Source organism: Colius striatus, chromosome 2 (genome assembly GCF_028858725.1).
Source record: "Colius striatus isolate bColStr4 chromosome 2, bColStr4.1.hap1, whole genome shotgun sequence".
In the NCBI taxonomy this organism is placed as follows: domain Eukaryota; kingdom Metazoa; phylum Chordata; class Aves; order Coliiformes; family Coliidae; genus Colius; species Colius striatus.
In genome coordinates, this window is record NC_084760.1 from 69,654,710 (window position 1) to 69,679,886 (window position 25,177).

Here is a 25,177-nt window from a genome sequence, read left to right on the forward strand (position 1 = left end):
GCTTCCTCAGGGGTACGTTAAAGCAACGCGTGCAGCTCAGGGCCCGCGGTACAAAGAAGACACGGAGTTGCTGGAGCAATGAAGCTGGTGAGGGGTCTGGAGCACAAGTCTGTTGAGGTGCAGCTAAGGAACTAGCGCCAAGAGGAGGCTGAGAGGAGACTTGATCACTCTCTACAGCTACGTGCCAGGAGGCTACAGTGAGGTGGCAGGGGGGTCGGTCTCTTCTCGCAAGAAACGAGTGACATGACAAGAGGAAGTGGCCACAGGTTGCACCAGGGAAGGTTTGGAGTGGAGATCTGGAAGAACTTTTTCCAGAGGGTTGTTAGATACTGGCAGGGGTTGTGCAGAGAGGTGGTCCCTGGAGATACTGAAAAGAGGTGTAGTTGAGTTGCTTAGAGGCATAGTTTAGCCATGGGCTGGGCAGTGTGTGGTTGGACTTGATCTTACAGGTCTTTTCCAATCAAAATGATTCTATGATTCAGTTCTACATAACCCAGATGACAGAACTGAAGTCACCTCTGTGGCAAAGCCTCTGCTGGACAAAGGTTCACTCTTGGACACAGTACAAAAATCAGATGACTCTGCAGGGGGGGAAGGTAACATGCACCCACTTCCTGCTGCCTTTGGGTAGAGGCCAAAAACTCCAGAGGGAATATCAAGAAAGACCACAGTGGTGTTAGCAAACAAAATTTATAACACAACACTCCTGTATACATCAATTTTTGTAAAAATAACCAGTGCTTTTATATGATTGATTCATATCAAAATGCTGTCTGTTTTTTCCCCAATTTATTTCTATTAGTAGATTTCAGTCTTTTTGGTTTAGTGCTCTTCTTAAAGGGCTTTGCTTTTTCGCCAACAAACAGATCTGTAGAGCACCTCATGGCTTGTAATGCAGTACCAACTCTCTCCTTAGGAGCACAAGACTGATCTGGACCTTTCTGAGCTGTTTTCCACTTCTCTCCAAAGCGCTGAGGAGCACCAAACTGATCTGAAACTTTCTGAGCTGTTTTCCACTTCTCTCCAAAGCGCTGAGGAGCACCAAACTGATCTGAAACTTTCTGAGCTGTTTTCCACTTCTCTCCAAAGCGCTGAGGAGCGCCAAACTGATCTGGACCTTTCTGAGCTGTTTTCGACTTCTCTCCACAGCGTTTCACTCGTATCTTTCTTCCCATCAGAACGGACTCGTTGAGTTTCAGAGCGAGATGTACAGCATCTGTGTTCTACAAGAACAGACATTCAGTTCAAAAGCAGCATTACTTTTCATCAACTTCTTTCAAATAAATACTTACCTTTAATTTTTGTAAGCAACATGTGGCAACAAAGAGTGCCCAAACTACTCTATTCACTGAATGACTTAACATCCCTACTCTGCTCAAACACAACAACACACCACTGTAGCTCTTGAAAACAGGCTATAAACCACCTTATGTAAGATATGAGAGACACAGGCAGAGATGAAGGAGGAACTGAGGGGAAAAAATGGTATTGTCTGCAGGAAACAAACTGAAGAAGATGAGGCTGGCATGAGACAGCAAGCTGCACTGAATCCAAAGCTTTGAGCTTTGACTGCAGGGAAGAACTCCACTCCTTTGACACATAAGCAAGGGAGAACATTGTAGCAGCACCAAGCAATCTTGTTTGTCCCTCAAGTCCTTCCCTTAGAGCTGAGTTCTTTCAGCCCCTTGTTTAACAGCTTGAAGGCTGCTACTCACACATACCTCGAAGAGGACGTAGCCGAAGCCCTTCCCCACACCAGTCTGTCTGTCTCTCACGACTCGCACTGCCACCACGTCTCCACAGACGGTGAAGTGTTGCCGCACCACCTCATCGCTGATGTCTGCAGGCAAGCACAGGGACTCTGAGGCCTCCTCAGCCCAACACACAGTCTTAAAAGCCTTCTCCAAATCCACATATTCTATATATATCAATTCAGGAACTCAAATGTATACAAGTAAATATATATATAAATATATGTACAGGTGCACAAATATAAGTAGCTCAGAAAAATTCCTAGCGTGTTAATGATGTGGGTTTTACAAAGGGCCATTTACTTGGACAGTTACTGATTCCCAAGCTTTTCAAGAGGATAATGTAAGTCATAATGGAGAATAAAGACAAAGACCAAAATGAATTTTTGAAATAATTTCATTTGTGGTTTGAACATAGTAGAAATTATGATTCAAGCTACATTTTTGTAGCTCCTTCTTATACCAGAATCTCTAAGATCTCTTGCTGATCACAAGTTTGAGCTGGCAGTTCCTGAAGTGTAATACTCATTGACTTGTAGCTGAAGGGTAAAGAAGGGATTTACAGTTTCCAACCACATTTGCTACACAATTAATCCAACAACAGGAAGATTGAGGCTTTCTGAGTCTCATGCCTATAGGGACAGACAAGTGTGACATACCAACACAAAAATACAGGTTATTCTCTTTCCTGTACAGGTACACTTCACACTGTAGTGAACTCCTTTACACAGATGTATTTGGGCTTGAGGAGGGGCTGAATTCAATAGTACAGATCTAATTACAGCAACAGGACTTAGATGTCCCAAGAAAGGTTCAAGCCACTGAAGTCATTTTCAGAGCACTGCAAAATGTCCAAACTGGTTTTTTAGTAATGTCACATTTGTCACCTATCCACTCTCAGACAGGTCAAGTTTCAAGGCTGAAGTCTAAAGCCTGTTTCAGTCAGTATGTGGCAACGGCTCTGCATCAGGCCACGGGCACAGGACATGCCTTCATCCTGTGTTTGTGCAGCCACACCACCCCACTCGTCCCAAGCATCTCAACTCCACTAATACCCTCAGAAAGACCGTACTTGACAGCTATCCCTTCATCCACTCTCCCATCTACTTAGAAGCAGCTGAAGATTCATCAAGCACTGACCTCAACGATGCAGTTAGAGCACCTCCACAACGAGTAAGAGCCAAATGTCCACAGCTGCCTGGAGTCACTCATCCTGTGGCTCACAGGCAGCATCAAACTGAGAAGCCATCACTGTGCATCACTTGCAAGTATTTCACAAACAGGTGCCAGTACACATTTAACAGTGTAGAAAGGGATGGGCTATGCAGTTTAGTCATAGTTGTTTAAAAGATACCAACTAACAACAAGAACTAAAAAGGCTTGTAGTTCTACCTACAGTAAAGAAAACAACCTGTAGAACTTGCCAGAAACTTACAACCCATTTAGGTGTTTCAGTTAAAACAATAAAACTGCTATTTAAAACCCAGTAATTCCAGCCAAAGAGGTTGAGCTGTCTAAACATGCTACTCCAGATATTAATAAAAACCCTCCAATGTCAACATGTCCCATAATCGTTACATAATGCTGTGTAACAATCCATTTGAGACTTACCATAGGAGAGATTTCCCAAGAACACTGACCGTTTATTGTCATGCTAAAGAAAACGAGACATGTAGACAATAAGTTATTTGCCACAGAAAAAGAAGTCGAAACCCACAAAAGGGGTTTTCTAGTCAGCAAACTTAATTACTTACTGAATTAGCTTTTGATGCAATGTCAACTCTGATGTGAAATCCACTAGTAATTTCTGTCCCATTTCTTTTGTAGTCAAAAGCAAAAAGTTTTAAAAGTGTTACTTAATTTACAATGCAGAGCATTATTCCAATCACAAATTTATTTTTATGTTTGGAAAAAAATATTGTTCTGATTAAAAGAAAAAAGAGAGGAGGCAGTTTAAATTTATCTTTCAACACTGCAAGCCTACCTCCTCAACAGGGAATGACGAACAAAACTGAGACTTACTCGTTTAGAGCCTTGACGGCATCACATTCTTCCTTAAACACCACATAGGCATTAACAAACTTTGCATTAGGGTGCACTTTATGCCTGGAACATGAAAGAGACACATCTTGTTTAATTAATTCTGATGGTGTGCAGTGCACGAGCACTTCTTGTTAAACACATTTATGCCTCCTCTTTTTTTGCACACAGAAACAATTTTGTTTCTTTTAAAGGTCAAGCTAGCCCCTTATGTCCAAGGGAGTCTCACTGTACATCTTACAGGGCCTGTATATACACCCTGATCAAACTTCCTCAGCTCCTAAATTAATCCAAAGGGATTTTAAAGACTATTAGCATCTTCCTCCTTCCCAAAATAAATACTACGCAACTAATATAATGTAATTCTCTTTCACTTGTCAAGAAAACTTCCATTCACGCAAACATAACTACAAAAGTCCAAGAAACACAAAATTAAACAATTAAGATAACCAAACATGTAACAATCCACAACTTCAAAAGTACTGTGCCTTGAAAAATAAAGCATGAAATTCACAAGAGGAACCTACTTTATTGCTGCTAACTTTTTGGATAAAGTGTCTTCTGATGGAACCTTTAAGAAAAAAAAAAGCTTTAGTTAAGTGGGCCTTAGTGTCCATTTATCTCAATTTTTCTTGAAGAGAAAGAGAAATCCAAACTGGCACCATTTCCACCCAAAGCAAGGTAACCAGTACAGTGAGCAAATGTTCTAACTGGCTACTTCTAGAGATGATCTAGAAAGATCTGAGAATTAGACAGCTTGCTTTGACTTCATCTGTTGTGTTTCTTGAGTGTCAAGATTGTTACAGTCAATGGTGTCTTTGGTGCTATGATTTAAAAACAAATAAGCAATACTTAAGCTACATAAGTAATAATTAAAGGCATTCTTCTCATAGAGAAAATATAGCTGTGACAGCTTCAACTGCTGTTACAGGAAGAGTAACACATGATGAAAGGAACAAGACATTGACACCATCTCCAACAATCCTTCCAATGGCAAAAAATACACACCCAAACCTGCGTCTGAACTAATGAACAGTACCCTTAAGATCAGAAACATCATTTTGTTACATAATAGTAGAGGAAATAACCTACCAAAGACCGGAATCGAATGGATTGTATTTGTCCATACTTTTTAAAAAGAGATTTCAGCTCCTAAACAGAAGATATTACAAATAGTCATTTTTTTTTTTTCATTCTGGCAATACTAGTAAATACTCAATATTACTTGTTAAGGCTATTTTTTACACTATTTCCTTTTTATACAAGGTCCATTAAAGGGCTACCTGTGATTCTGTGGCAGTTTCTTGTTCTACAGGCTGCCAAAACTGAACCTTACTGTGGAAGAAAGTATAAATTCCACGTATTTTCTTCAACAATCATAGAATTATAGAATGGTAGGGGTTGGAAGGGACCTTTAGAGATCATCTAGTCCAACCCCCCTGCAGAAGAAGGTTCACCTAGATCAGGTCGCATAGGTGCGTCTTGAAGGCCTCCAAGGAAGGAGACTCCACAACCCCTCTGGGCAGCCTGTGCCAGGGCTCCCTCACCTGAACAGTAAAATAGTTTTTTCTTATGTTTAAGTGGAACTTTTTGTGTTGCAGCTTCATCCCATTACCCCTTGTCCTGTAGCTACTATAGAAAAAAGGGATGTCCCAACCTTCTGACACCCACCCTTTAGATATTTATAAATAAGATCTCCCCTCAATCTCCTCCCGACTAAACAGCCCCAGTTCCCGCAGCCTTTCCTCATATGAAAGATGTTCCATTCCCATGATCATCTTGGTGGCCCTGCGCTGGACTCTCTTGCATTCAAAATGAGAAGCAGACTAACCTTGCAATTGCAGTTCTCATTAAGTCATTTGCCCCTGCAACAGAAACTAACCAATTCTACCAGAGAAAGAGCGACTTCATCCGCTGCTGTAAAAAACCTGACTCCAGTCAAACAGAAGAGATTGCCTCTAATAGTTTCTGACAACGAGTAATATTTCTTGCTTTCCACAAAAGCGATTTTAAGTCACAAATATGTGAAGACTTCTCAGCTGGAAACATCCCCTTAAACTAAGGACTGCTGTAGTTCTTTTCATTCCTTTAGCTAACGGAATCTCCTCACTTACCTGAACAGTACAGCTGACGGGCAAGTTTCCAACAAACACTGTTCTTCTGTTCACCGTCTCATCAGCCACTTTTTTCTCCTTTTGTTTTACAGTAGTGCCTGTATCTGAATTAACACCACTTTTGCTGATGGCACGAGAAGCCCCCTTTTTTCGCTTCGCTTTGTTTTGGAACAGTTTTTGCTCTTCTTCTTCATCTGCCCGCTCCAAAGCACTCTCTCTTATCAGAAAAAAAACAAGCAAGTTATAATCAATGGGAAAAACCCAGAAATTTGAGGTCAAAGAACTGAAGCCTCCAAGTCAAGAACTTCAATGTACATTTTATTATGTTCAATATAAAATTTCAAACATTGTTTTGCTTACTATTAACAAACATATCTGACTATTCTGTAACATGAAAAGCCATTTGCTGTCCCCAGGACATTGCATTTTGCTATTTAGTAGCAGTAGTAAAGAAAGAATTCTGAATGAAATAATTTCATATTCTCTAAAATTGATGCAAAAAAAAAAAAGTCACCTTTCCACATTAGAACTAAGGAGATTCCAGTATCTTCCCAGTATCTAGGGCACTCAAAACAAACAATCCTTTGGGATCCATCCACGTACTAAAAATCTCTATCTATCCAAACTTGCCAGCACAACGGATGCCGCTGGAAGGCTACAGACACCAAACTAACACACAAATATTTCACGGTCACGGAAGATGCCACAACATCCCCTGTGCAGAGCCCAGCTTCCCGTCCACACCTCGGTGCTGCAGCCTAGCTTCGTGCATTTGCCAGGGTGCACAGTGTGACAGTCATCCCTGTCATGGCAGAGAGACAATGTGAGAAGCACAACTAACTCTGGCACCTATCTCCCACTGAAATCACCTCTGCTTCTCCTTTATCTTGAAGAACTGCTGGATTAAGCCAACTGCAGTTAGAAAGCATCACCCCATGCCAGACAAGAAATTTTTTGTCCAATACTGCAACCTCTGGAGCTGTTTGTCCTCTAACAGGAGATTTGCACCTCACAGACGTAAAACTTCAAGCAGTCAGAAGTATTTACTACCTTTTGCAGCAAACTACAGAAGATTTTCACCATTCTTCTTAAAAATAGTCTTCTTAAATACAAGGCTCACTGGTAGAACAAAACTGTTGTTTCACAAGAACCTACAATTAACCTAGATGTTGGGTTTTTTAATCGTACTATAAAAGGGTATCACCTACTCACCTGCTTGACAATTCTTTCTCTGCATTTGCAACTGCCTTCTTCCTGGCTTTCTTTGCTTTTATGGGAGGTTCTTGTACAAGAGGTGAGTTCTGGCTTTCTGACACCTTCTCTGCTTCTTCTGTGTGCTTTCTTTTCTTACTTTCCTTTAAATAAAAATTCACTTCAAAAAGACTTCAGAAAGGCCTCACGGTTACTTTATACCCCGATTTACCTGGAGCGTCGCTAAGGAAAGCCAAGACGGCAAAAAGCGGGGCTCCTGGCACCCAGCGCCGCCCGTTCACCCGCCCCCCCGCCTCGCCCCGAGCGGATGGCCGCGGGGTCAGCACGTCGCCCAACGCCACCGGCGGCCTCCCGCTCCAGCGGTTTGCGACTCGGCTCCTCCAAGGCAGCCTTCCCCGCTAACGGCATCCCTCGTGGCCCGCCTACCCTGCGGCCCGGCGCCCGGGCCGCGGGCGCACTCACCGCGGGCGCGGGCAGCAGCAGCGGCGGCGCGGCGGCGGCGCTGAAGAGGCGCGCGAGCGGCGCGGCGGGCGGCCCACGCGGGCAGAGGCTGGCGGCCACCTGCCCCACCGCGTACTGCGGCGCGCCCGCCGCCGCGGCCCGCCGCCGGGCCCCCATGGCTGCGAGCGAGGTGGCGGCCGGCGCACACCCGCGCACGTCACTTCCGACACGCGGCGGCCCGCGGGGGGAGGCGGGGCCGGCGCGGCGGGAAGGGTCGTGCGGGCCGCGCGAGGCTCCTCAGCGCCCAGCGGGGCCGCTCCCTGGCGGGTGTTGTCCAGCCCGTGTCCACAGGGAAGTTTTAAAGCATCGAACCGATAGAACCACCCGGGAAAGCCCGTGCAAGGTGTTCTCCTGTCCCTGAGCGCAGATGACGTGGGAATCCTCAGGACGTTCGCTCTGGCCGCTGGCACTGAACGGATGGCCGTGGAGAAGGGCATACTCAAACCCTTTCCTTCAGCGGCACGGCCACCGGGGGAGGGGACCTCGCGCTGAAGGTCTGAGGCAGAAAGTATCCTTCTAGTGCTCATGCAGCCCCTTTTAAACCAGCCCACTTTGAGACAATCTTGAAAAGGATCAGGAAACGCAAAGTGGGGAGGGGTGTAAAGAGGACCCGAACTTGAAGGGTTTCCTTAACTTGTTGGTCTCACGTGACAAATATGGGTTATAGAAAGCACACAGCACACAGAGTCAGCAGCAAAGCCGATACTCCTTCTGCCACCTTAAGTTCTTAGAGCACTAGAGAGATCATCCCAAAACATCATTTGGACAGAAACTATCCTTCTGGATAGTTTCATCTGTACCTGGGATCCAGAGCGTGTGTTTCGAGTATGCAAGCATTTTTCTGATTCAAAATCCCCCAAACTCAGTACTTCTCAAGGGATTAGAGGACTGTAGCGGGGGCAGGGGGTGGGAAAAAGAGAAACCAGTCATACCTCTTCCCCCTAGCTTTGCCCTATAGCTAGTAGAGGTAAATGCTCTGAATCGTCTTGCTGCTGCGGCTACATGGATAGGACTGGATAACTCGTTCAGCTGTAAAGGACTCTTCTAATACTCAACCAGATTGTTTTCCAACTCAGGACATAGTGGAGCTGATACATATTTAAGTTTGATTGTTACTAACTCTGAAATCAGAGACCTAACTGGGATCTCCTTTTAGATCTGCCTGTCCAGAATGTAATTTTAAATAGCTACATCATATGACAATAATTGGAAAGGCGTAGACAATTACTAGGAACTTCAAGACTGAAGCAAACACAATCAGCTCTTCTGTTGTAACATTTTACACTCTTTTTGAACTGCCGGTGCTAACAGTTTTGTTAGTGCTCACATCAAGATGAAGGCAAAGCATGTAATCCAGCTATGGAACAAAGGTAAAGCGTTAAGCCTCAACACATGCACCAAGCGTCCCTTGTCTGGCCTTGTGGATGCTGGGGAAGGTAGGGACTCACCACTGATGGCGCCAGCCCAACAGAAGACATAAATTCTTAAAAACTGTCAGGTGGCTGCTGCACTACTTGTGTTGGCTTTTCCAGTCTACTTGCACAGAATAAAGCGGTTTTGTAGGTGATACAGGTGGGGCAGAACAGACTGAACCATCAAAATATATTGAATATGTTTGACAAGCACTCAGATGGCTGACTTCAGAGACTCATCACTGCTGGAGCTCAAGAACGGGCAGTTCCTCCAGGAACTCTGAGAGTCAGTTTGAGTCCCGTGGTGACAGGAAAATGTCAGGGCATGACAGAAAGTAGACAGTAACAATTATGTACCAGCATCAGTGGAGACTGGATGTAGAGGGAGAGGGGAGCAATGCCGAGAGCCTTTAAGCAAGGCATGCCTCCTTGGAACATGCTGGTAGCCTACACTAGCAGCTGGCCTCAGCCTGAACAAACATGAGGCACACAAAACTCATTCTATTGCACAGCCAAGGCATAAAGGATAAAGGAGAAGTAGTTTGTCTCTCTGCCTTTCAGGTCATGATCTGAGCAGGCACTTAAGAGTACAGGCACAGCACAGCAATGGCTGCTAGTGGAGAACTCTAGGTTGTAAGCACAGTGTGCATGTCAAGCAGGGAGCACACGCACCTTTAAAGCTGCATTTCAATGTATAACCTAAGAAGCTCAGACTGAGTGGACCGAAGCTCAGATTGAGTGGACCATGGGGTAATATTGCCTGGTTAACAGTTTGCCCAAGGTACTCCTTTTTGTGTAACCACCAGGGACACAAGTAACAGGAACCTGCGGAGTACCCTTTAAAGCTGTACTTCACAGAAGAGGTGCAATTTTTAAAATAATCTCGGTATTAAAGAACAGCAAAGATCCTATTTATGCAAAAACTTGATTTTGGAGTGGGGAGGTGACTAATGATCCCCAAGGAAACAATTCCTCTCATAGAACACGAGAGTCAACAACTGCCACACCAAAGCAAAAAAGTTGGCACTAAAACGAAGAGCTGATCAAGTCACTGAACATATGAAGGAAAAGATGGTTGTCAGAGGGAGTCAACATGGACTCACCAAGGGGAAATCCTGTTTGACCAACCTGATAGCCTTCTATGAGTGCATAAGCAGCTGGCTAGATGATGGGAGAGCAGAGGATGTCATCTACCTTGACTTCAGCAAGGCTTTTGACACTGTCTCCCATAACATCCTCATCAGAAAGCTCAAGCAGTGTGGCTTGGATGAGTGGACAGTGAGGTGGATTGAGAGCTGGCTGAATGACAGAGCCCAGAGGGTGGTGATCAATGGCACAGAATCGAGTTGGAGGCCTGTGGCCAGTGGAGTTCCACAGGGATCAGTTTTGGGGCCAGTCTTATCAACATCTTCATCAATGACCTGGATGAGGGGACAGAGTGTACCCTCAGCATGTTCCCTGATGACACCAAACTGGGAGGACTGGCTGATTCCCCAGAAGGCTGTGCTGCCATTCAGTGGGATCTCGACCAGCTTGAGAGTTGGGCAGAGAGGAACCTCCTGAGGTTCAACAAGGACAAGTGCAGAGTCCTGCATCTGGGAAGGAACAACCCCATGCACCAGTACAGGCTGGGGGTCAAACTGCTGAAGAGCAGCTCTGCAGAGAGAGACCTGGGAGTTCTGGTTGACAATAAACTAACCATGAGCCAGCAATGTGCCCTCGTGGCCAAGAAGGCCAGTGGCATCCTGGGATGCATCAAGCAGAGTGTGGCCAGCAGGTCGAGGGAGGTTCTTCTCCCCCTCTCCTCTGCCCTACTGAGGCCTCATCTGGAGTCCTGTGTCCAGTTCTGGGCTCCTCAGCTCAACAGGGACAGAGAACTTCTGGAGAGAGTCCAGTGCAGGGCCACCAAGACGATCAGGGGAATGGAACATCTTTCATATGAGGAAAGGCTGCGGGAACTGGAGCTGTTTAGTTTGGAGAAGAGGAGACTGAGGGGAGATCTTATTAATAATTACAAAACAGTGGGTGTCAGGAGGTTGGGGCATCCCTCTTTTTTATTGTATCTAGCAACAGGACAAGGGGTAATGGGATGAAGCTGGAACACAAAAAGTTCTATTTAAACAAAAGAAAAAACTATTTAACTGTGAGGGTGATGGAGCCCTGGCACAGGCTGCGCTGGGAGGTTGTGGAGTCTCCTTCCTTGGAGGTCTTCAAGACCCACTTGGATGCATTCCTGTGTGACCTGATCGAGGCGGACCTGCTTCAACAGGGAGCTAGTCTAGATGATTTCTAAGGGTCCCTTCCAATCCCTACCATTCTATGATTCTATGATCTGGTAGCAAGTGAAGAGCTGAATTTCATCTTCCTTGCCCAGATGTAGTTCCCAGTTAAATCAGTACCAGTTACACTCATTGAGAGTGAAAGGCAGAACTGAACTATTATGACCCTGATTCTATGTAACTTACATGTAAGTAAATATCCTCTGAGCAGCCCCACAGGAACTATTAAGGTCACTCCTATCAGTCTCAGATCACTGGTAATTAACAACACAGTCGAAGTTTCCAAAGCTTACTGCTGTTTGTTAATTATCAGTCTCATCAGTAATCAATCTTTTTGCAGGTGTATATCGGTCAACTGAACTACAGTCAGATATGATGTAAGCTTAAAATCTTTAAAATGATTAAAATCTTTATTCCAGTTTCACTTCCACTGAATCTGGCTTGAGGCAGTCAATACTGGAAGTCAGCAAATATCTTTGGGAGCGTGCTCTCACATTTGCAAACTACCTGAATTAACATAAATCAAAAATTCACCTAAAATTTGCTAAACTGATTCTGCAGCTTGACATCACTTTAATAAACACATTGTGGCTGTTTAATTAAAATGTTAGAAACAAAATCAGGGATTCACAAACTATGGCATTTTATTTCAGAGGCCTTTGCTTACATTTGTACAATATATTACATAATTCTCCATTTTCTGCAGAACCTAATATATATTTTATAGCTTTTTTCTATAAGCTTTTCCTTCAATGTTTCTCAACAAATTTTTACAGTCTGTACAATTCTGAATACTGTGAAACCATTTTCAATAAAATCAGTTAACCTTAAGCACACACTACGAAGACTGAAAATGCTTTTCTTAGAAAAGTCAAATGTAAAGGATTCTGACACTCTAGCATCTACAAACAAAATGCTTTGAATTCTTACATGTTGTACTGCCAGAAAACAAAGAAAAACATGCCAGCCCCTATTTCCCCAGGCAAAAGAAGTACACAGAACTACAATTAAAACAGTAAAACAATCTGTACAATAAAGTACTGTGTATTAACAGTGCCAGGTATTAAATAGCTTGAATGAACACTTCTGCAATATACAAATGTCTTACAAAGGTATATAATTAACAGGAGAGAGCTTGGGATCCATACAACATAAAATCAATACAAGTGAAAACAGTTTGAAGTTGGCTTTGGGATTTGTACAAGGCCTTAAAAAAATTAAATGTCTACCACTCATCTAGCTATTTAGTTGAAAAACAACTACCCTTTTGTGGCAGTGTTCATATCAACAACCACAAATTATAACCTCACGCCTTACTCTATCTTGAAGTCCTCTCTCTGAAGCTTGTAATAAAATAAGCATTAAAAATGAAATATTTGTTGCTTTAAGGGAAAAGAAACATTTACAGGAAAACACAAAAATATAACTGTTATAATCCATTATGAATAAATATACACTTTAAACTGGCTAAATACAATCTTTATACAGTAAGATTTAATACAGTTTGTTAGCCATTTTCTTTCTTTTTTCATAATGTATTTTATCAAAATTAAAAAAAAAATACTGTTCTATAGAAAAATGGCAAAGTACAGTAGTTTCATTCCAATTAATGGGTTCCTAAAACCCAGAGTAACCTATTTAAGCCTAATTCAAACCTGTAAACATTAGTCAGTCTTTTCTTTTTTTTTTTTTTTTGAAGGAATCCTCATATTTGGTTATCTGGACTGATGTGAAACCTCATACTAACTGCAGGTTTTGAATTTGAATACATGTGCTTAACGTATACAATTAAAGCCACTAGAAGGTGACTTAGCAGTTAAAAAACAATTAGCTTGTACAAATGAAAATAGGTTCAATATTTGTCATAAATAAATGGAAAAATATCAAATGTTTCAGCTTTAACAAAATACCAAGGAATACAGTAAGCCTTACCACATTTGTTTAGATCAACCCAACAACTATATGCTCATTGTACTGTCTCTACCGGCAGTGAACAGCCTCCATTTGCCACAGTGGAAGGCCCTTGAGTCACTAGACTTACAATTCCCAGACAAGTTGGAAACAATTATTGCTTGAGGAAAAGCAGTTTGTTGTACTTTTTCTTCATAAAAGTGCACTTAAGTGCAAAGTTAGCTTGTCAAGAAACAACTTTAAATACAAAATAGTGCTTGTCTGAATTTTGTGCCACTGTGCAGTATAAAAAAAAAAAAGGGAAAAAAAAAAAAGAGTGGCCCTTAGCAGCCATTAAGTGCAAAGTGCTTTGGCAAGTCCTGCTGTCACCTGCACTCAACTGACATTCCATTCTGTGATGAACTTGACATAGATGGTTCTGCTAAAGTTAACATAACTGCAGCTGTAATGGAACTAGAGGAAGGTGATGAGGAGGAAGAAGATGTAGTAGCAGCACCTGCGCAGGAAAAGGAAAACACAAGTTACAAAAATTTACAAATTAAGCAATAAAAAAATGTTTTCTCATTGTACAAGAAGTACATTGTATATGCCAACTCCAGCAACTTAGGCCTAGTATCTAAAAAGATAAAAAGCCTCCATTCCTAGTGTTTGTGGGAGATACTCAGAGACAGTTTTTCAGCCTGTGCAAGGCAGGACAGCATTGCCCCCTGTGGTCCTGCTTCGCTGCCCAGATCCAGGGCCCAGCCCAAGGACATCAGTGCTCATTCCCCACCTGAAACCAGAGTCAACCGTACCCTTTCTTCACTGTGGGAATCAGCACAGGTAGGGCTTTGTTCCAGCACTGAATCTACACACAAACCTTGCTCCAGCAACCAGGAAGCAACTACAGTTCCTGTGTAACGGCTGCAGCCATAGTTTTACTATATGTTGCATTCCAGTCTTTCTTCTAATAGCCAACTCTTAAATGTGCACATACACAAGTTCTGGGGAAAATAATCCTGTTAATGCTCTAGAAGCAGGCACATCAGAACATTTCCTACAGCAATGAGTAAAGCAGCTTTAGGGAAATGAGAGACTTAATTAACAGTCTCTCTTAAACTCATAAAATAAATCACTTATCCTAAAGGGAATACATTAACCAGACACACAAGCAATACTAGAGTAAGCTATTGTGTAACTCGAAGAAAAGTTCGAAATCATTAATAACCTTAGATACTTTGTTCACTGCTTATAAAAGTTTATTTTTCTGTACAATTTTCTGTATAAAATACTTCTGCCTAAACATATAGATTGTATTCACGTTTTTCCCCTTATGTAGTCGCTGGATATCTGAACCACACTTTCTAAAGATGGCAAAAAAGAACATGTATACAGTGGGTTTTAAAAAAAAAAAACAAACAAAAAATCCCCCAAACCAGACTCTTAATGGTACACATCTCCCTAAATTTTCCAAGTTTTCTTAACACCTTAATAATATCACATGCAATTTAGCCCTCTGAAAGCAGAACTTTGTTCCCAGCACTTACTTTCCCGCTCTTTTTTCTTTAAGCGCTTTCTTCTTCGGTCAATGGAAGCCACCTCAGATTTCAAGGACAGGTAATGTTTCCTGATTTCCTGCAATTTTTCTTGGAGAATTGTTATGCGCTCGGCACTTGTTAAATTTTCCAAGTCAGCTGAAAGTTAAATAATCTCTGTTAATTACTGTATTGAAGCACTTCCAAAAACTTCTGAATTTCAGTGAAGTGAGGAATTTTCAAATCTTAGTGATGTGCCTTGAGGTAGCAGGCAGCAAAGCCAAGAAACAAAACAGCAGCTGTTTATTATCATTGTTCATATTTTATGTTTTAAAAGATACTGCGATTGCCTTGTTTTTTTCTTAAAGGAAGTCAGAAAGCAAGAAAAAGCATGTATTCCCTTCTACTGTACCCTGGGGAGGCCTCATCTGGAGTACTGTGTCCAGTTCTCAGCTCCACAGCTCCAGTGGGACAGGGAACTGCTGGAGAGAATCCAGTGGACAGATACCAAAATGATCAGGGGACTGGAACATCTTCCTAATGAGGAAAGGCTGCAGGACCTGGGCCTGATTAGTCTGGAGGAGACTGTGGGGAGGGGGGGGAGGAGTGTGCAGATTTCATTAATATTTAGAAATATCTAAATGGGGGGTGTCAGGAGGTTGGGGCATCCCTGTTTTCTGTTGTATCCAGTGACAGGACAAGGGGTAATGGAATGAAGCTGGAACACAAAAAGTTCCATTTAAACATAAACCATTTCACTGTTCAGGTGAGGGTGTGGAGTCTCCTTCTCTGGAGGTCTTCAAAACTGCCTGGATGCGTTCCTGTGTGACCTGATCTATGTGTACCTGCTTTAGCAGTGGGGTTGGACTAGATGATCTCTAAAGATCCCTTCTAACCCTACCATTCTGCAATTTTGTGGTTCTAATCGAATCCATGGGATATGGGCCATGAGTTGTAACTACATAGGGCCTCCTCACTGGCATCCCACATGAGGATGTTGATGGGGCCAATCAGCACAGGAGCTGCCCCTGGGGCTGCTTTCAGTCTGGAGCTCTCCACAGCTCTGGGGAGCTCTGGCAGGAGGAACCCCCTCTGTTCAGTGCCTTCCAGCCACAAGTGAGCCACACTGGAGACACTCTATTCAAGGCATTAATAAACTACTGAACTGGGTTTTTTTGATAAGTAAATAGGTGATCCTTTCAGCACTGCTCACCTCTAGCTATAAGATGTATCTGTGGCTAACATAAACACACTGGAAGTTCTCATTACTAAAAACAGTAAAAATGTCCTGGTTCCCTAAGGCAAAACAGGAGGGGGAAAAGATACAAAATCATTTGTGTAAGTGTCTGAACACTAACTACAGAATAAGGAGCAAAACAGCAAGAAAACAGCAACACAACAAGCACATATAGCAGATAACATTTATGCCAGAATGACAAGTCTGCACAGGATGGCAAGAACAGAAAGTCAGCACAAAAACGATATCCAAAAACAGTATTGGCAGAGTGCAACACAGGCAGTTTCCTGCACTGCAACAACAAATATATATATATATATATATATATATATATATATATATGTAAAAAAGGATTTATCACAACATTAAGCCAACTGAGAATGGAGTGATTCTAGAAAAAAAAACCCAAAACCCACAAAATTTAAAAAGCCTTCTTATACTACACTACAAGGCCTTACTTGGTGTGTTTTCAAGAAAATACTTACACATTTGAAAACTCCATTTGTAAACTTTGGGCAAGCGATTATTCTGTTCTTTGAGATCAGACTCCTTCTCTCCATTTTTCCCACATTTTCCCGGAGATTGCATTCTTGCAGGTGATTTGGTTTGGTGAGATTTCATGCCAGTAGAAACAGATTTTGCTGACTGAGACTTGGACACACTTTCACCAGCAGATAGCTCTTCACTGTCACTGCTGTTTGCTGAAGAAACAAGAAGATATATTGTTAAAAAACAAAGCAACCCTTCTGCCCACACCAAAACTTCTCAGAAGCTATCCCTGTGCCGACTTCAGATAACACGATTTATTTGACCAAATTCCATCAACTTTAAAATGATAAAATCCATCCTGGTATAGAAGCTTGGAACACAGCTCTTTGCATCACTAATGGGTAAATACAGGACCCCAAAACAGGTAGATAATGAGACCTCTCTAATTATGGCATGCTGTCAAAGAAAAACCTTGCACTGGAAACACTGCCCAGTTAGTTGTTGTGCAGGTATATTCATTGTTATTATGCAAGCCTATGCAAAACAAAATCCTACAGAACTAGAGGGTAGATAAAAGCACCAGACTGCGGCTCCACAACCCATCCTTAATACTGTTGGGTGTGGGGACACAATTCTTAGGAGGTTCTTCAATATATTCCAACTACTCAAGGTCCGCATAGAGAAAGTGCGCTCTACTTTCTGAATGCTTCACACTTGTTGCTTTAGAACCATACCCAGAAATAAAATGACAACGTTAGAAAGGAAGGCAAACAGGTAGTCCAATATGTCAATGCAAGTACAAAAAAGCACAGATTTCTGCTTATGGGGCTATACTTTCTCTTAAACAGTAAGTCTGATTGTTGTCTTACCTCCTGTTCATCTTTCTTTAATATTAACTTCTAATACAGAATTTGATATATACAAACCTTTATCCCATTTTAGAGCTAACGGTTACAGAGGAACTATTCACTGAACTCCTAGGACATAAGTAGCAGAAATGAAAGTATACAATTGACCTTTTATCACCTTTTTTTTTTTTTTTAGGTTTTCAGTGCCATAATGACTTGCAATAATCTTAATTTGCATGACATCATCTACAAAAATCCTCAGACATGATGATCAAATTCCTTAATTGCAGAAAAACATCTACAGCTGACGCAAAACAGAAGAACTTCACACTGAAAAAAAACTATTAAGTAACAGGCTGAACTGAATAGCTTTCTAAAATCAAACTGGCCAAAGGAGAGGAACAAAACAACCTGTCTGAAAGACATAATTTTTAAGTAATGATCGAAAGGGATGAAGCTTGTTTAGCATTACAAAAATAAAACCGAAGTGGAAGCAGGGCAAGAGATTGTAATTCAACAGAAGTCTAATGAAGCACTGGAATAAAATGTCTAGGGAAGCTGCAGAACCTCCAACAGCACTCTGGTCTTTAAATCACGTTCAATTAATATTTATCATGAAAAGCTTATGCCTCAGTGGTATCCAATCTAGGTGTTGCCAACATTAACCCTGAAAGTCTCTTTTGGTTCTGGTCTATCTGATCTGCTTGTCTGCACTGGAGAAACAAAACACCAAGACACACATGATGGGAAAGAGCTTGGCTGGCTGCAGAGTTGCTGTTTTTTGCTGGCTTTAACGCAACAGCAAGAGATGAAGCTGCCACAAAAGCAGCTTTAACTAGTATACCTCCATTTCACAAAAGGCATCTTTTGCTCAGAACTGAATCCATATTTTGTCTATTTGTTGCCTTCATTACATACAGCAGTGCCTGAGGTCTAACAAAAAGAGCACATTTGTACCAAGGACCACGCACAGTACAAGAAACTATTCCAGCTTTGAAACTCTTGCATTCTGATGAAAACACAGATTTAGAAAAAGGAATAAATTCACCAAATCAAAGTAAACAATGGCAAGGCTAAAAATGGTATAATAGTTCTGCAAATTCAGTTTTGTTACTTTAATTCCCAAAATGACAGGAGGAATAAGGATTACGGAAGGGAGAGATTAGTGAAATGGAATGAAAAACAGTAAGAGAATGTTAAGAGGGTATCAATGAATATGAAGGAGAGATAGGGTGAAAGCAAATACCAGACCAGAAAGTATAGACTTTTTCTAAAAGCTGTTAAAAGAAAGAAAAAAGGAGGAGAGAGAGAGAAAAAGAAAGGAAGGAAAAAAAAGGCATAGCATATGCTTTCTGTGCTTGCTTTAACTGTATTTTTTTACAGGTAACCTCCCAGCCTCACTCTCTAGCTGATTGTTGCACGATATTTTTGATTAACAGTGAGATGAGGTAGTACTTGATCTTGCTGTCTCCTGAACACATGTGCATAGGTCTCTCCAATACACCTCTGCTTTTGTTAAGCATCTCTTCTCCAGTACTGTGGTTTCTATTTCAAACAGCTTCTACAAAAAAGCTGCATTATTACTGAAGATGTACTAGATGACAGAGAAAGAGAACAGAACCTGTATTTTTCTGGTATTCTCACATTTAATACTGGAAGAGATTTTAACTTCTAAAAACTCATATTGCAGAAAATACTAAGTATAATTTCATCCAGGTCTCCCATCTTCCCTCTAAAACATGCAGCCATCATGATACAGAGATTCCCATCCCAATTCTATAAAGTGTGAAATACTTGCTCTTTTTAGTCTTCCTGAATGACATGATGTTACAGACCTCATAGAAATAGGCCCAGAAAAAAACTTAAGACACGTAAAAACATTTTGGCATTCAGCAAGAGGAGTTTCTTCATCTAAACAGTATTAAGAGTTCCCTGATGAAAACATTTTGTCCTAACACGTTTTTGTCTCTAGATCTCATATCCTATTATCATTAGACAAATGACAGTCCTTTCACATATTTTGTCTCAGACAGAGCTGCTGTACTTACTAGTTTTACTCTTCTTTTTGTTGTTCACAGATGTTTTGTGGCTTCTTTTCTGCTTTTTTGAGGAACTGCCTCCTCCCTGAGCATCTTTAAGTCTTTTTTGGCCTGTGCAGGCTACAATCGGAGAAAGAAGAAAGAAAAAGAAAGAAACAGAAATTAAATAAATATTTGCACTTGTGTGGTTTTTTTCTCAAAGTTTCAAAAAAATCCCTACTTCGGAGCTTAGTTTTGTAAACAGCAATGTGGCTGTTCCTGCCTGTCCTGACTACTGCTTAGTCTTCTACTAATACTGACAAGAGCAGGTGAAGGGGGATGGAAAGCAGGCAAAGTTTGTTGGTTAGAGCGCACACGTAAGACGATTGCAAGAAACTTTCTCATATGCATCATCAGAGTTTCTCTCAAACCACATAGATTATTTTTTTTAAATATTGTAAATTAAATAAGAACACATTTATTTGAAAGACTTATCAAGAATACTGGAAATGAAAAATGTTCAAAAAAGCCTGTCACTTGGAAGCTGTAAGAAAAAGCTGAAACTATCACTTGTGATGAGTAATTACATTCATTGAAAGTATTTAAAAAATCTTAGATAATGTTCAAGGCAACAAAAAGAAGGCAAACAAAGGAAAAAAAACACTGGTACTTATCACTACAAGAGGAAAAAGTAGAAAAGGAAGAGAAAACAATTCTAGTACACCTGTTAAAAGAGCAGAATTTACCAGTTGTTCAAACATTGTTCCACAACCACCTGACCTACAGATTAAAATCTACTCCTGTAAAAGAACCATTTAAAATAAGAAACCAAATTTTCTAGAACAGGCAGCATGCTGACAAAATCAGAGAGGCAGTTAAAGTCTAGTGCATGCAAAACTAACATTGTGCAGTAGTGTAAAACTTTTTTTATGTGAAAATGATTTATTTTTACATAAAAAAAAATCGAAGTTGTAAACATAAACATCTGTAATTAACAAAGGGATACATATTCACCTCCAAATTCTCTTCGTTAAGGAAACACATTTTGCTGCATTCTTTTGAAAGAACAATTCAAACAAATGATGAAAGCTAACATGCCTTAACTGAATTTTCTAAAAATGCCCTTAATTATTAACCGAAATCTGCTGAGACAAAGAAATCAGTCCTGTCATCTCAGGATTATATTCAGGCATGTATTCTTTTCCTTTGTAATAATATTTTTTTAGGTACTTCAAACACAGTGAAATTAGCTGTCCTATGGATGGAACTGCGAAGGAGTAAACGACTGTCACAAAAAAACTTTTGGATCCAGCCTTGCAAAAGTTAAAAAGCAGGCAGCAGTACACTGACATCACATGCACAAGTGCTGTGAGCCTTTAATATCCCCTATTCTCTGATGGTCTCAGGATAGGAACTTCAATTTGCAAAATCACCTCTGAAAGTGAAACATAGCTAATAAGGTCAATGTTTGTTATTAGCTTGACTTGTATTTTTTTTAAAACAACAATTTCTTAAGATGCAAGTTTGAAATGGTTGTCTAATCATGCAGTAACAGGCATTTTCTACCCCAAAATAAACAGCTTAGAGAGAATCTAAATGTCATGCAAGAAAACAGTATCTGCTCTTGCAAGCAAGTACTTAAAACATATTTACAGTTTGCTCTGGGCTTTTCTTGACAGGTCTGGTATGAACTTTAGTCTTACATACTTTATTCTTCATTGAAACCATCACAATTCCTAATGAAAGGCCAAGAAACTTCCTAGCAGATTATATTTTATTCACTAGACATTTACACCATTTCCACACATCTGAAGTAGAGAGAAGGCTACTACTTCCTCCAACTACCAACTTGCCACCAGTGTAACAGTAACAATGAAAATACATCAGCAATGGTAAAATGAGAGCTGGTTAGGTTCAAGTTCACTCTGTTTACCCTTTACCTTTTTCAGTATGTTCTGGCTCTGGTTGATTACTACTACTGGAGCTGATGCTGGCATCAAAACCCGTTGGAGAAATATTTCCCTCAGACTGGAGGTCTTGCAGCTCCCCCGCAACACTGTCCACCTCTATTGTGCTATCTGTTTCACTTTTGATGCTTCGTATCTCTTCTTGATTTGGTGGCAGCATCTCTGAGACAGTGACACTGGACTGATGTCTACTGGACTCCGTTACAGTTACAGATGAAGGTGATTCAGGAGTTGTAGGAGGAGTATTTAGCACTGAATTACTGCCACTACTTGGAAATTCAACTTTCTTTTCACCCACTTCAGTCGGTTTCTCCTCAACAGGTTTAACGTCAACATTAGCTGGCAAAGATTTTTCAAGTTCAGAGCTAGGCAAAGAAATATCTTCTTCTGCAAGAGTCTGAAGCTGCTCCTCTGATGCAGCATCCTCAGAAGCAGCATGCGGAGGGGAGGCAGCAGCTTCAGTGTCAGAGTCTGAGAACAGCTCCTTCAGTGTTTTCTTCGGCCATTGTCCCTGAATACTTGACCAGACATCTTTCCGATCCTTTGCTCTGGTGTTCTGCAGTCTTTCATCAGAGTTATTTAAAAGCTTTATTCTTTTCTCTCCCACTTCAGAAAATCCTGAGTAGAAAGTACTTGTCCGTAAAGACTTCCTTTTCTCCTCTAGTCCATTGTACTTTTTAGTCGGAGTGATTTTCAGTTTAGATTTGTCTTCATCATCTTCATCTGAGGAGCTGTTACTGCTGTTTTCTAAACTAAGGGAATCTTTGTTTTTGGACTTCTCATCCTTTCTATTAGGTAACACAGTCTTTAAAGATTCCTCTGCAACACAGAATCTTCGTTTACCACGTTTTACCTGTGGTTTTGCTGTTTTATCCACTACCTCCTTTTTTACATCTTTTCTCTTTTTCATGGCTTCATCTTCTCCATCGGAATCACTATCTTCAGATAACTCTTCTATCTCTTTCCGCAATCTTTCAGGAGACTTGGTTCCTGACTTGGGCACTACTGCATCTGTCAGGGCTTTAGTTTCTTCTGGGAGAGATGAACCACTCTGGTCTTCTTTGAGACAGAGTTCACTTTTATCTTGGCCTACAGCTTCATGTTGAGATTCCTCTTTGCCATCAGCATGTACATTCGGGGCACTTTGGTCATCTTCCTGCTCACTATCATCAGAACTTTCAGAAGCTAATTAAAAATAAATCCAAAACAAAACAAAACAAGAAAAGTTTGTCTTGATTCTGGTTACAAAGCACTCAAAAAAAAAACCCAACTACAGAAAACCATACATATATGAACATATGCTACAAGGACCTCCATTGTATATATATTTTAATGTTAATTTCCAGTTCTATTAGAAGCTGTAATGGCTACATTAAGAATTCGGAAAATTCCATATTATTCAATATATCTCCAGGAATTTCTGAAGAAGTGGAAGAAGCACAACAGTGCATCAATCCATAAAATACAAACTTCCACATAAATTAACCAAAACAGAAATTGAAAGATGTGGTCAACATAAAAACCTCAAAATATTTCTTACAGTTTATAAAAACTACCACTATCTGCTTTTTTTCCAAAGTCCAGAATGGAGATGGTATTTTCCATGGACAATCCAGTCTAAAAGGACAGAATGACAATAAAGACACTGGATATTCTCTAACAAATGAATCTGATGACCAGTCTGGAAAAAGGAAGTGGAAGAAATAACAAAATGCACTTGGGAGAAATTTACAAACAATAGAAGTGTAACAGTAAGAAATTGCAGGGTCAGGAATAAAGAAACTGAGAAAAGAAGAACAAAGATAAAATGGAGAAGGAATCAACAAGCCCATTCAATGGGAAAAACCACGGATACAAGGAGAAACAATGATAATTGACTCGATTAAATGGGTAACTCCTTGATTTGCAACCCATCTATTTTTGTTAGCAGAGTTTAAAACCTTCTCATCCTACTTCCCATCTCCCATTCTCAATTCCTTACTAAAACTCACCACTTCTTTAAAGATGATAATGTAATCAGTGACAGAAAAGTGATCCTGTCAATGAAATTCACTGAAATTATCAAAGTTGAATTATCTTTTTTTCAAAAGGTTTACTGAAATACGATCAATTTGGAGAAGAGCACACTACCAGAGAGAAGAGGTGTACAGGACCATAACGCCTTGAAAAATATGTCACCTCAGATATTTTTCCTGGTTTATTTATTTTAGGACAGAGAGGATCTTAAATTCTGCTCTAAGACTCATTCTGAAAGCAAGTTTTACACAACCCTTTCAGTGTTGTTGGCTTTTTTTTCCTCATTAAACATTTTGGCAGACGTTTTGGCCTAAAATTCCAAGAACACTATCACTTAAAACGGACTTTTAACACTTGCCTCTCATACCTTAGAGGATCAAAACTACACTACTATTATAATGTAAGAGGTATCAAAATTTGCCATTGGAAATAAATAATAAAAAAACCCCACCAAAAAGCAGGTGTATCTACTTTTCCTCTCAACCTCTTTACTTTGTTATGCCCTTTGAAGTTGGAATACCAGAGTATTAATCCTTCCAGTTTAGGAAAAAAAAAAAACCTGCAAAAAGTTTTGAGCAAACAACTCTAAAATGGAAGAAAAAAACCCCATTTTGTCTTTCATACCCAGAAAAATCCCTGCCAATTAAAAAAAAAAAGCTCCAGCATGAAATCTATGTGGACTTAAAAGAATTGCATAAAATTACAAGCATATCTGGAAATTAATTATGTAATACGCAAAACATTTAGCTTTCCAAAATATTAGAGGGTGTACATCAAATTGTGCTTTGTAATCAGAAGTTAATTACAGATTAAATATAGCACTAATAATAGTGTCATTATCATCACCATTAATTGCTTTTTTGTTTCTCATTTCCTAAGGAAACAAGACTTAATAGATTATGTTGACTGTTACTCACAAATTTGGAACTCTGCAGCCAACGTCATCCAAGTTCGAATTAAGTCTGAAAGATTATTAAATTCATACCACTTTCACAAAAATTTTTGGCTACCCAAAGTACCTATACCATATGTGATTTCTTGTTCTGGAGGCACACACTAAACTAAGGATGAAGAGAATCAACTAGTTATTACAATCCTGCTGTGAACATGTGAGAAGAGGAAAGCAGTGTTAAGAACAACAGATGTGCTGATAGGAAATTTAGCTTTATCAATTCCATTTTTCAAGGGAAAAAACCCCCAATCCCAGGTCCTAAAAGTTACAGAAATAAAAAACTGAAAATTCAAAAGTAATACGGGAAGCAAAAATGCTTTGCTATGTATCAAACAAACAAACAAAAAAGGATGGCAAAACAAAGGATGTAATTCATAAGACTTAACATATGCTGCATTCACATCACCTGTTTTCAGAAACTGCAAATATTGCTTTTGTTCAAGAGTTATTTCTGAAGATGACGTTATAATCAACCAGACTTGTGTACAGCTGCATCAGTTGTTCTACATTGTCATTTGTTACTATTTAATGTAACTACTAACTACAGAACTGGAAAAAAAATAAGTACAATACCTTGTAGCCCATTAATAATAGAAGTAATTTCTATTGATTTAACTGGAGCTTGTTCAGTACTTTTGGTTTCAGTGCTGTCAAGTTTGGACCCAGTCTCTGGTGATGTGCTGGTGTGAAAGGGTGGTTTTGCCAAACGTCGCAATTTACAGTTTTTAGGAGAATACTTCTCTTCCTTCTCTTTGTCAGTTTTATTCTATATGGAAAAAAAAAGATTAGAAACTCTTCTCATTTTAACATACATCTTAACATAGATTACAATTAACCAATGCTTACAATTATCTTAAATTATCTACAATTATCTTAAACATTCAACTTGTAAAGGGAAGCTTTCCTCTGTTTAAAA

The 25,177-nt window shown here is 40.4% G+C and overlaps 2 protein-coding genes across 3 annotated transcripts in view; both read right to left on the reverse strand.

Moving 5' to 3' along the window:
- Positions 1-676: 676 nt before the first annotated feature.
- Positions 677-7,743, reverse strand: RBM34 (RNA binding motif protein 34). The gene is made up of 10 exons (XM_061991008.1): positions 7,580-7,743; positions 7,118-7,260; positions 5,906-6,122; positions 4,884-4,943; positions 4,319-4,362; positions 3,774-3,857; positions 3,506-3,569; positions 3,363-3,405; positions 1,722-1,840; positions 677-1,223 (listed from the first exon to the last, which is right to left on the reverse strand). Exons 1-10 carry the CDS (start codon positions 7,733-7,735, stop codon positions 762-764), a joined length of 1,392 nt encoding a protein of 463 aa, XP_061846992.1. The 5' UTR covers positions 7,736-7,743; the 3' UTR covers positions 677-761.
- Positions 7,744-11,935: 4,192 nt separating this feature from the next.
- The window catches only part of ARID4B (AT-rich interaction domain 4B), an 89,648-nt gene continuing 76,406 nt past the window's right edge, over positions 11,936-25,177 (reverse strand). For both annotated transcript variants that reach the window (XM_061991016.1, XM_061991015.1), the window contains 6 exons: positions 24,835-25,027; positions 21,267-22,478; positions 19,357-19,467; positions 16,457-16,672; positions 14,747-14,893; positions 11,936-13,716 (listed from right to left, as the gene is read on the reverse strand). In XM_061991016.1, coding sequence (XP_061847000.1) covers positions 13,586-13,716; positions 14,747-14,893; positions 16,457-16,672; positions 19,357-19,467; positions 21,267-22,478; positions 24,835-25,027 — 2,010 coding nt within the window. In that variant the 3' untranslated portion in view covers positions 11,936-13,585. The remainder of the gene's footprint in view (positions 13,717-14,746; positions 14,894-16,456; positions 16,673-19,356; positions 19,468-21,266; positions 22,479-24,834; positions 25,028-25,177) is intronic.